A 12,328-nucleotide genomic window follows, 5' to 3' on the forward strand; every position below is an offset into this window, starting at 1 on the left:
CAGCAGGGTTGGAGTTTATCGAGGTAGTGTAGGGGCAAGTTAAGGAAAGGCATGTTGGGACATGGTATCCCAGGGAGAGGGATTGTAAAGGGGAGACCGGGGTTTTCACAGGTGGGGTGAAGTCCTTTCATCATAGGACCATGTTACTCTGAGGCCACTGGTTTAGACCCGTGGTATGCAAGCTAAATTTTAATTCTTATATCTAGAATGGAATGGGTGCCAGACTTTTTTGATGTGGAACTTGGAGGAACATGACGTTTTATGATGCAGTTGAGGGACGTTCATCAAGGCAAACTTGAGAAGTATGGGTAGGGAGGTATTTTAAAGTTTTCAGCATTTTAGGCTTCTTTGCAGTTTAATGTCATGATTACAGCCATTCGCAGATCAAAGCAGCAAATTGTAGGGGTTGCCCAGGTTACATTTTTACATGAATATGACTTTTTGTTTAAACTGTTATTGGGTTAGAGTGATTGCACGGGGATTTTATTGTATTGCTTGCTTATGAAATTGTTCTTAGGATCATTGGAATAGGAGTTAACTGGGGCCATACAGTGTTGATAGGTTGTATAGAAATCACTAGTTGATTCCCTTAAATTTTGGTATTGAAATTATCTTTCATATGCAGGGTCTACAGTTAATATGGTAAGTATGCAGTTGTTGGTAATGTTTCATATTAGGTTAGGGTTTAGATGGGAATACTACAAGAACTACTTCAATTATGCTTGAATGAATGTTGTAGGGATGGTTTTGGAAACATCGTAGGTATGAGGGTGTTGGACATTTTGGGAGCTGGGTGATAGAAGTTTAAGCAAGGCATGCTGTTGGAGTTTTCAGAAGCTGGCATGCTCTACTTTGTGGTGTGGCTAGGATTTTAGCCAGGAGGGACCTTAGGTGGTACTGTCAGCAAAGGTGAGGATGACATTAGGTGCTGCGCTGTATTGCATAGTTTGAGGGATGGCTCTTGGACGATTATTATATAAGGCTGCCATTATGGGTTAGTTGCTTAATGCTATGATGGCCACTTAATGCACGTTATGTTATAATGGACAGTTGATGATAGGCTTGTTACTGCTCTGACTTTAAAGGGATTTCATTTGGTTGCACATTCATTTGGGTGCTAAAATGAGGATGTAAGGGGCATGAAGGTAGACAGTCGCATCTGCGTAGTTTTGGCATGGGGCTTAAGGTTTGGTTGTTCAGTTGGCCGGTAATGTCTTTTAAATCCTTGAGGCTTCTGTTGGCTGTGAGATACAGATTACTTTAGTCCATGAGTAGTGGTTATACTGAGTTAGGAATTTACGGTTTGTTAAACTGGCTTTAGGAAAGGGATCAGTGGTTTGTTTTCAGTTGTTTGGGTAAATGGCTAATTTGTTATGTGATAGGGCTTTAGAAGGTGATGCTACAGATCCATTTTAGTTAGTGGGGATAGGGTACACTGAATGATGTTGACCTAATGAATTAATGGTGGCTAGGCTACTGAAAGTTTATTTGGAGAGGGGGGAACAGCCTTGTTAGGTTGGTGGGCAGAGAAGAGGGACAGGGGTGCACTCTTCTGTTCCCCCTCTAGTTTTGGATGGTCATTCCAATGAATTGGGAAAGGAAGTGAGTATTGAATGTGGCTAGATAAATAGGCAAGTGGGGATAAGGACACTGCTTATTTGGTTGGATGTTAATTCAATAAGTGATAAAGGAAGTGAGTGATGGAACGCTGCTTCCTAAGTAAATAAGTGGGATGTGCAAATTTGGTTGGATGTTAATTCAATAAGTGCTAAAGGAAGTGAGTAATGGGACGCTGCTTCATAAGTAAATAAGTGGGATGTGCAATTCAATGGTAAATAAAGTGAGTAGTGGGATGCTGCTTCATAAGTAAGTGAGTCGAAGGTATGGACGCTGCTTACTGGGTCAGGATGAGCAAGGTCACGCTGTCCTGGTTAATATTACATGGATGTGGAGGTTGGAATTCAATCAGCTATATTGTGTTGTAATTTGTAATTAATAAATATTGGATAACAAAGTTGTTTATGGAAGTTTAATAAAGGTCGTCAAATGTCATTCGGTGTGGTGTGTCTATTGAAGGGTATCGGGACAATTAGTTTTGCATTGTCCTGTGTGACCTTTAGGAGAACCTTCTGAATCTCTGGAACTGATGATGATGTTTATGTTACATTCAGAGTCAAAGGAAGACAGGCAGTGTCTGTTTTCCTAACTGTGTGTTGCTGAAGGAAGTAGCCAAAAAATGTTGGAAGGCAATTGTTCAGATGAGTGACATATAAATGTACCACTGGTATGCCTCATGATTTCTTAAACTGATGAAACACTGCAGGATCCACTTGCCATTCATGAGCCAGAAATACCTGGCTACTAAGGAGAATCTGTCAAAAGCTTTGCTGGGACTCAGACTGCAGAAAGAAATATTTCAGAGTAACAGCAGGCAATACAATGTATTAAATGTTTATTTTAGGTCTGATTTTTCTAAAGAAAATACTAGACGGTTACTGAAATCACATGGAATCAAGCATTTCTATTGTCAAGACATATGCTATAAAGTTAACAGAATCTAACAAAATTAGTTATAATAAATGAACATTTTGAAAGAAGTTAGGTTTTACTCTGCAATCACTCAGGTTCCAACACTTATACATATCACTTGACCAAAGAGTGAAAAACAAACTTTTAGTCAGTTTTGTCTGACAGAAACTAAGGTATAATGATTTTAAACAAAGAGAAGAGTGATGTTGAGTTTTGTTACAACCTTGGAGATTGAAGGAATATGGCAATGAAGGGTACTACACAGGAAATGGTGCGCTTGCCAGTCATGTTCAAAAATTTAATTTATTGATTTTTCAGTGTAAGAAAATCAATGCACTGCGGAGAAATTAATTTAGATAAGAGGCAGTCAAATCATTATTCTTCTTCACAAAATACAATTATGTTTACCCCTAAAATATCACATAGTGCATACTACGGAAATGTGACAATAAATGTAAAAACATCAAATGGTACAAATAAACCACATCACATTAATTTAGATAAGAGGCAGTCAAATCATTATACATCTTCACAAAATACAGTTATGTTTACCCCTAAAATATCACATAGTACATACTACGGAAATGTGACAATAAATGTAAAAACATCAAATGGTACAAACAAACCACATCACATTGTCACATCTGCTTCTCAACCTGTTATTATGTCTCTGCAAATGCACACTTGCAATATTACTGCCTTTGTCCTTTTCTATGTATTTTGTTCCTCAACTTAAAACCAGCAGGAGTACCATGCACACAGGCAGTATTAACATACAATTAAAGATACAAAGTTATACATCTACAGTTTTGTGTTCTGTCAATATACTTCACCCTTCCTACCATCAATCACATGATTGTAGCCAGCTCTATGACTATTTTAGTTTACACAGCCTTTCCTATTGTTTATATGTTTTCTGTGATTGTTTATCAATCATTTTACTGTTTGTCTTGTGTTGTAAAACATTTGTCTGTCAAACATTGCAACTTTTGTTGTGATATTGCAAAACTTTCCTGTAGTCTTGCCTATTTAGCCCAAGTTGTGCCTGAAAAGGGTCTTTGGACTAGCACACCTACCCAGTTAACAAATACAAAATAAATACTAAAAATGCAGAATAAAGCAGCCCTTCTTTAATTTTCAGTGCTGTTTATAGTAATACATCCATCCTTTTCACTAAAGGAGTTGTGTGTGTACTTGTATGAATATGCTGCAGCTTTAAAGTTAAATGTGTCACAGTGGTGTGTAAATATGTGGTTATTACGTTGTGGAACAGGATGTATGGGTGGCATAAGGACGTTAAGAATTACAAAATGTATTTGGACTAAGTAAAACTAAAACATAACCTAATGGCACTTTCACCTTCTTTATAGTGTTTGATATTGTCTTTGTCATGACCCTAACATCACAATTACCCTCTTTACAGTGTTTGCTTTCAAGATTAAGAATGTTGCTAGAAGACGATTTTTACACATAGGAAACTGAAGTATTAAAGCCTAAATAATTACAAAAGGTACACACACGTGCTTGTGAGCAAACACACACAGACACACCTACATAAGCAGCAGTAAACATTGTTCAGAAAGTCAAACAACATTTAAGAAGCATGCGGTAGAGCTCTCACCATTTCCATTATGAGATGGCCGCAGACAAAGCATTTTTCAGCTGTTTGTTGGAACCCAGAATACTGAAAAAAATGTTTAATAGATTAATACCATAGTTCATTCTGTGCATTACTATTCTTCATAAGAGCAATTATGCTTCATAAACAGATTACTGTGGTGAGAGCGCTGTCCTGATTATGCATCCAAAACACTTAATCCTACCAAAATATATTTTGTATTGGTCTACAGGGCAACATAAAAGCCAGATTATCACAGAAGACAACAGTGTGTACACGTCTAGTACAACTGAACAGGATAAGCAAGGAAAGACACACACTTACACCACACTTTCCCAGCTGCACAGTTTCAGTCGGTCTATATTTTTTAGCATGTTTTGTACTTCGCAACATCCTGCACTAACTGCTGTTTAGAACCATAGTAAAACACTGTGTCTTGGCCTACAAAGAAAGGCCATGATTAATTCCTGTTTTGCAGTTATGCAGAAAAATGCCATTTTCTACCACAAAATTCAAAAAAAGCATTCTTGGAGCAGCAGTACATGGTTAGACAAACTAGCTACTTCAGTTATGGGGCATAACAGTGTTATAGCAAATCTGGCATAGAAACCCAGTAAGTGCATCTACACCTGTACAAATGTACACCCTATAAACTGTGGGAAAACCATCACATGAAGGTTGAAGAAACAGTTAAACTGCACAAAATTATACAAAGTACCTTTTTGTTAAGTATCGGTATATGTTTTCCGATCGATAACGTGGCTTTTTGATTTAAAAGAAGCTGAAAAGCAGGTTACAGATACAGGTATACTTGATAGAGTACCATTTTGTTAACATGTGAGTAGACTTTTACCATTTACATCATCTGGATTTTTCACTTAAAAGAAGCTAAAAAACAGCTGCCAGTGCAAAAAGCAAAACTCAGCAGGTAGCATGACAGGAATTATATAGTGAGGTCAAGGCCTTCTAGAGGATGGGAGACCTGTACATTGCCATCCTGACTGGAGAATGAACATTCTCAACCAGGGTGTAATGTACAGGTAATACCCACTGAAAACTGAGTCTGCCAATTCACAGCAGCATATTTCTCTGCTGTGAAGCTGAGACAGTTGAGAAATAAACAGTCACCATTTTTTATAGTTGATAAACAGTGCTTTGCTGTTTAGTCATCGTAAAATTAAAATGATACTAAGTCATAAAAGAATGAATAAAGTATGTGTGTACGTGCGCGAGCACGTGTAAGTGACTGCGTGCTTGCATGCGTGAAATAAACTGAGAGAGAGAGAGAGAGAGAGCGCTGACTGCACCAGGCAGTCCATTAGCAGTTAGCTTTTCAAAAGTAGTGTTTATAAAAATCAATCACTAAGTAGCAAAATCAGAGACAAAAAGGTGGGGGCAAAGAGACGTTATGCCTTGTATTTTTTTGTTGCTCATTTGCTCATAAGGAGACATCTGAGGATGTATTCATCTATCAAAGTGCAAGGTGTCTGTGTACTTCTGTCTTTATATGTGTATGTGTGTGTGTGTGTGTGTGTGTGTGTGTGTGTGTGTGTGTGTGTGTGTGTGTGTGTGTGTGTGTGTATGCGCGTGTCTATGCTTCTGAACATGTGTAGGTTTCTATGTATATGTGTCTGTATGTGATTCTGAGTGCGACAGCATGTCTGTGTAGACATTAAACACTTACACAAATTATGTTTTGGATGCAAAATACTTCCTGCAACGACAATTACAGATAATATATCATGTCTGAAATGTTAGGTGGAGGAACTATTTTACATCAAAATATATAATAACAATTTTATTTATTTATTTAACATTTGTTTACAGGAAAAGTCTGACTTGGAACAAAGCCAATTTTCAGCAGAGGCCTGGGGAGAAACACTCCAAACGCATCCATTTGTAACACGGTAGGAAACCGGATAATAATAATACTAAAAAAGACAAAACAATTTAACAGACAGAGACAATAAATCCAAACACAGGACTGCAGATATAACGAAGTTAAGCACTTTCACTCACTTTAATTCACATGAGCTTCATCAGAACGGTTCTGATGAAGTTCATGTGAATTAAAGTGAGTGAAAGTGCTTAACTTCGTTATATCTGCAGTCATGTGTTTGGATTTATTGTCTCTGTTTGGTTCATTGGCGTCATTTTTTTATTTTGTTTTAAAGTTTGGTTTGTGTGTATTTTACTTAATTTAACCGATAGCCCATTCTCTAAGTGCAACAATGTCCAACAGGGTGTGTCTTATTGTGAAAATAATGCCCTTTCAGGGGTGTGGTGCATTATTTCCATAAGAACACATAGGCTGTTGGACATTATTGCTTGTGTAACACACATTCTCTCTCACACACACACACACACACACACACACACACACACACACACACACACACACACACACACACACACACACAAATTCTGCCTAGAATATTGCTCTTGAAAATACTTCCTATACAGAACTGATGTTTTTTATTTAATGGTTAACTGGGCAAAGAGACTGGTCACAATGGACCCATTTAGTTATAACCCAGGACAAACAGCATACATTATTACAGTACAGGTAATATAAAACTTAGAAAATATACCAATAAATATAAAGGAAAATGCAAAATAAACAATTTATTGATGACCCAAAAAAGTTTTATAGAGGATTGGGAAACAAGGCAAAAGGAACTGAAACACCACCAAAAAAAGAAGAAATAGATACATTTTGGAGTAATATCTATTCCTGTGGAACATAACAAAGATGGTAAATGGTTAGAAAAAGTAAAAGAAAGAATACGAAGTTTGAATGTACAGGATATGAACTGGGATGAAGTAATGGCCAGAAAGATTCAAACAAAGTTAAGAGAAGCTCCTAACTGGAAAACCTCAGGCCTAGATGCAGTACCTAACTTCTGGCTAAAAGCATTAACATCTTTACATGAAGATTTAGCCAGGAGTAAGAACTACTTATATGCTCATCCAGAACAGACAACATCCTGTTTAACAACAGGGAAAAACAATACTCCTACTTAAGAGCAAACCTGCATACTAGCCTAAAAACTATAGACCAATAACGTGCCTTCCATTGACTTATAAACTATACATTGGAACTGATGCTGATAGAGCTTATAGTCATTTAGAAGAAAACTCAATCATGGCAATCAGGGCTGGCCTTAGCTGAAATGGCGCCCTAGGCGAAGTAGTGTTCCGGCGCCCCTTAAGCCCCACCCACACCATACTCATGATACACCCCTATTTGAGCCACACCCACAGATACATCACTCCTCATGAAAGCCACTCCAGGTATTTCCTTCAATTTTTTTAAATGTATGAAAATAAGTTTCTACTGTAATGGGTTTTGCATTACCAAGCATTTTACGAACGTTACGAAGTCCAAAATTAATACCAGAGTTCATCTGACAAGTAATAAGATCAAAAATCAGAACCAGCTGAGACACAGACACACACAGACACACACAGACACACACTTTATGACATAATGCAGTCCCAGCAGGTGCCCAAAGCTGTGCCGTCAGCTGGCAGGTACCACTCACCCAGGCATATGAGGCTTTGTCCTTTTGATTAGAGGACATTTATTGAATAATGTTTTCATGGTTACATTTCACAGCCCCTCCTGCCTTGAACATAACTTTTGGTCTGTCTGTGTCAAGACTGGAATGACAAAAAACAAAGGGAGACCCATTTACATTTTTCTACTCACTTTGCTTGCTATTTCTTTAAATTAATCACTAGTTTTTCAGCAAAATACTTATGCTTCTATCTACCTGTTTATGCTTCTTGATTGTATTGTCATAATTATTTATTAAATGTAATTCATCTCCTTTTTTTTTTGAAAAGTTGCCAGTTTTAGGAGGGATTAAGAGGGACAGAACAAAATGTGGAGTCAAAATAAGACAGTTGAGAAAGAGGTAGACTGCAACAACCACAGATTTGCAAGCAACCAAAGATGTGTAAGCACATCGCCCATTTATAACTAAACCTGGTGCGAAGATGAATTAAACATTCACAGACAACGGCTGAACAAGACACAGGTACATTCACTTAACGCAAGAGAAGTAAACATTTACTCCAGATGCTATCTTCTCTGCAACCTCTGTACTACCATAACAAGTGCACAGGACTGGACAGTTTTTCCTGTCCTTACCATTCTATACTGTTGTTTAAATCCAAAAACACCACCAACAGAAACTAACCCTACGCACAGCTGTGCTACATTTCACAGACGATACACCTGAAACCTACATTAAGTAGGGAGAAACACAAACATTTCTTCTATGCCTGGTCTGTATTACTACTGAACTGTCTGACTCTGGAATCAGTCTAACCTAATTGGGTGTTTTTGATTTGCATTACACTAGCTTGCGGGGAGTAATGTTAACACTTTTTTTCCTGAAAATAGACTCACATCTAGTGCATGGTGCACCTTTAGAAACTGGAAGCATCAAACCCTGGCCAAATGACAATTGTAAATAAACACAAGCACAAAAGATTTATTTATTTATTTCCAGTTTGATGACTGGGGAGGTCCACTGGGCTCAGGGAGCCCATTTTCAGTGGAGGCCTGGGGAGATAAGCTCCACATTACATAGCTTAGATACAAAATGTTTGTTTACATACATTAGTTACAGGTACAATTGTGGAAAAGAAAAAGCCTTTACAATTTCACTTCTTGCAAGAGAAACAGGCATAAGATTGTGGATACATAGTACACTTTAGTTATTTACAATATTTGCATTTGTGATAGGCTAGCTTGAAGACAGAGGTAGTCAGGTGTTAAGATGGTAGATCCCAATGACAAACTCCAAAATGAAACCAAGACAGTAAACAGAGGCTACAAAACTTTTAAAAATTGACCATGAATCAAACAATGAAAACAATAAAATTGATAAGCACTTTCATCTCATATAACGTGGGATTTCATCAGATCATCTCATCAATCTCTTGGTGACTGACCATGTGGAGGGATCAGGACAAAATACCTGCTGCATTTGTTGTTGAGGTAGGATGCCAAGAGGTCACAGCAAGGTTGGCTGCAGCAACTGTAGGTTTGAGGGACCATTCATGAGGCATCAGGGCAGTTTCTGCTCAAATTATTTGATAACCTTGAATAACCTTGGGATGTACATTGCTATTAAAAAGCAGTATGAATACATCGCCCACTGCCAAACTCTTATGGCCTCTCAACACAGACAATAAGAATGCGTTCCCTCCTGCTTGGTGATGTACCACACCATTGCCATGTTTTCCATCTGTATGAAAATCACACCCTTGGTGAAGAGATCCTGGAATGCCTGCAGCACTAGGAGGACTACCCTCAGCTTCAAGACACTGATGTGAAACTTGACCGCTGGGGATGACCATGTGCCTTGGACCATCCTCTATTCAAAGTGCTCCCCCACCCTAGAAGGGAGATGTCCATGGTTACTACTGCTACCAATGAATCTGATTGGAAAAGACACCCCTTGGTTACAGCTGGGGACATTACCCACCAAGCAATGTGTTGTCTGCAAACTTGAATAATTTGAATCCTTGCATACAAGGGATGAATGGACTGAGACCATTTTACTACTAAAGTCCACTGTAGTACTCTCATGTAGTGCCTAGCTACAGGAACCATCAGAAATGTGAATGCTATGAGGCCTGAATGACATAGAACTAACCTGATGGTAATGGGTGATGTAGGACTTATATGGCTATGAGGTAAAGTAACAGAAATCTGGACTGGAGGTGTCCGACTATCTTGCAGATTGGTATCTAGGTGACTCTATATTCTGGGTTGGAGTCAGGTGCTATTTTGGTAGATTCAAGGTTATCCCTAAGCCCTGTAACAGCTGGAGCACATAGTCCAGGTGAAGCAGCAGTAGATCCCTGGAAGTAGCAGTTAGGAGCCAATTGTTGATGTACAGGAACACTTGGATCCCCAGCAGATATAGGTGCACTGGTACCACTGCTGTTATCTTGGTGATAACTCTGGAGGCTGTGGTGAGACCAAAAGGTAGTAGTCGGAATTGCTAGTGATTGGCTGCCAGCCAGAAGAAGAAAAATCTTCTGGAGTGCTTTGCTATCTTGATATGATAGCAGGTATCCTGGACATCTATGGAGCACATCCAATAGTCCTTGCTCAGCAGTGGTAAAATGGACTGAATCGTGACCATCCAGAATTTAGTCTGTTTCACAAATTGATTTAGGTGACTGAGATCCAAAATGGGTCGAGGTCCCCAGTTTTCTTTGGTACTAAAAAGAACGTTGAATAGACTCTGAATTCAAACTGGTCTTGGGGAACCAGTTGGATGGCTCTTTTTTCTAGTAGCTTTGAAATTTCTATGGTTTCTAAGTCCCACTGACTGGGTGGAACATCAAGAACCTTTTTTTTTTTCTGAGGTGGAAAGGAAAAGGGGATTGAGAAGCCTCTGGAAATTATCTTTAGCACCCAAGAATCTGAAGTTATGCTGTGCCAGGCTTTTGGGTGCAAAGATAGGTGCCCCCGACTGCTTTCAGTGTGCAAAAGACAGGCAATTGTTCAGCAGCACTAGTAGACTTTCTCCATAAAAGGGCCATGAAAGTCCTGGTTATGTTGTCCTCCTCCGCCTGTAGGGCATTGTCCATTAGAATTACCTCCCCCTCTGCCATAGAATCAATGTATTTTCTAGCATTTGGAATTGCAAAGCTAATGTCTGGCATTTTCAACTGATTTAATTTTGTGACGGACAGGGTGAAAATAATATAAGGGAAAATCACAGCTGACTTTATCAAATATTTTCTCTACATCAAGACCCAACAACCGCAGGAGCAATTTTCTTACAGTCTGCATTAGCACTGTTCTGTTAATTTTGCCAGATGTTTGCCACCCATCCACAAAATCACATTTACATCTATCAATGTTGGCAACACCTTTCACATTCACATAACTATTATAGCTATAAACACTTTATAATTATAGCTTAAAAATGAAATGTATCTATACGAACTTGAAGCATTACTATTTTTCTGTTTATACTCTGCTTGTTATTTTAAAATATTATATCCCTTGTATAATACAGCACTACTTATTAGAGTGTGTTTTAAATTTAGTTTTGAACATTTTTTTCCAGTAAGCAATGAAACAAACCATATGAACCAGTAGCAAAACTGTCCAAATCAGAACATTTCAACCATAAAGGCCACTCATACTAGTGTCATTACAATCCACCAATATCAGTCAATATGCACAATTTCTGCAGAAGTAAGTCATCTGAATAATTTCACATTAAAGAGATCTGTAACTAATAAAAAGGTTGCTGCTAGCAAACAAATTTATATTTCAGTGTTTCATATACCAATTCAGTGTCTGCTGTCACTGAAGAATAAATTGTCTACATTACATTAAAAAGAATGGTAAGCAGGTAATATTGCACTAGGGAAAGGACGGCAAACTGAAAACAGGTTCATAGTTACTAGGCATCTCATCCAAAGGAGGGCATACTCAGGACTGCAGCACCCCACCCCCTTAAAATACAACACAGTATCAGCAAATCATCTGCATGTTGTGGGAGTAGAACAGTCCTTTATAAGGAACAGACAAAGATATAGGGCAAATGGAAATCAAACCAGAAGTAGATAAAAATTAAGCAGCAACTGAATGTGCCAAAAAAAAACAATAAAGAATATAAGGTAAAGGATCAGATAAGGAGAGAAATGTGAAAAATGCATAAATATAGTTGCAAGTACAGAAAACTCTTGGAACAACCTTACGCTTGATCAGGATCGAATGCAGGAATGGTTAAGAAAAGGTGAATTTAAACCAAAACATAAAAGGGGTGGCCCAAGATAGTGGACTACGTACACATTGGTTTACAAAGTCCATTGAACATGTGGGAGAAGCAGACAAATGTAGGTTTTGTAAAACAGAACTGGAAACAGTCACACATCTTGTTGCTGGTTGTGATATACTAATGGCAAAAGGACTGTATACTGAAATGCATAATAATGTGGCAAGACTGTTGCACTGGGGATTGTGCAAACATTATAATACTGAAGTAGCTGAAAAACACTGGAAACATGAGCCACAAATCATCAAAGAAAATGATAAAGTTTACATAACATGAGATCATCCATTACCAACAGTTCAAAAATAGATGCAAGAATACCAGACATAGTAGTCCATGAATCCATGTAATGTAATGTAAGGTA

General features: G+C 38.2%; 1 protein-coding gene across 1 annotated transcript in view; it reads right to left on the bottom strand.

The window, feature by feature from the left end:
* Nucleotides 1–12,328, bottom strand: part of LOC122810344 (WT1 interacting protein) — a 1,063,629-nt gene that overhangs the window by 137,483 nt on the left and 913,818 nt on the right. Inside the window, exon 4 of the mRNA XM_044081920.1 lies at nucleotides 4,151–4,213. Coding sequence (XP_043937855.1) covers nucleotides 4,151–4,213 — 63 coding nt within the window. The remainder of the gene's footprint in view (nucleotides 1–4,150; nucleotides 4,214–12,328) is intronic.

Source organism: Protopterus annectens, chromosome 8.part1 (genome assembly GCF_019279795.1).
Source record: "Protopterus annectens isolate FY-2018-M chromosome 8.part1, PAN1.0, whole genome shotgun sequence".
NCBI lineage: Eukaryota > Metazoa > Chordata > Ceratodontiformes > Protopteridae > Protopterus > Protopterus annectens.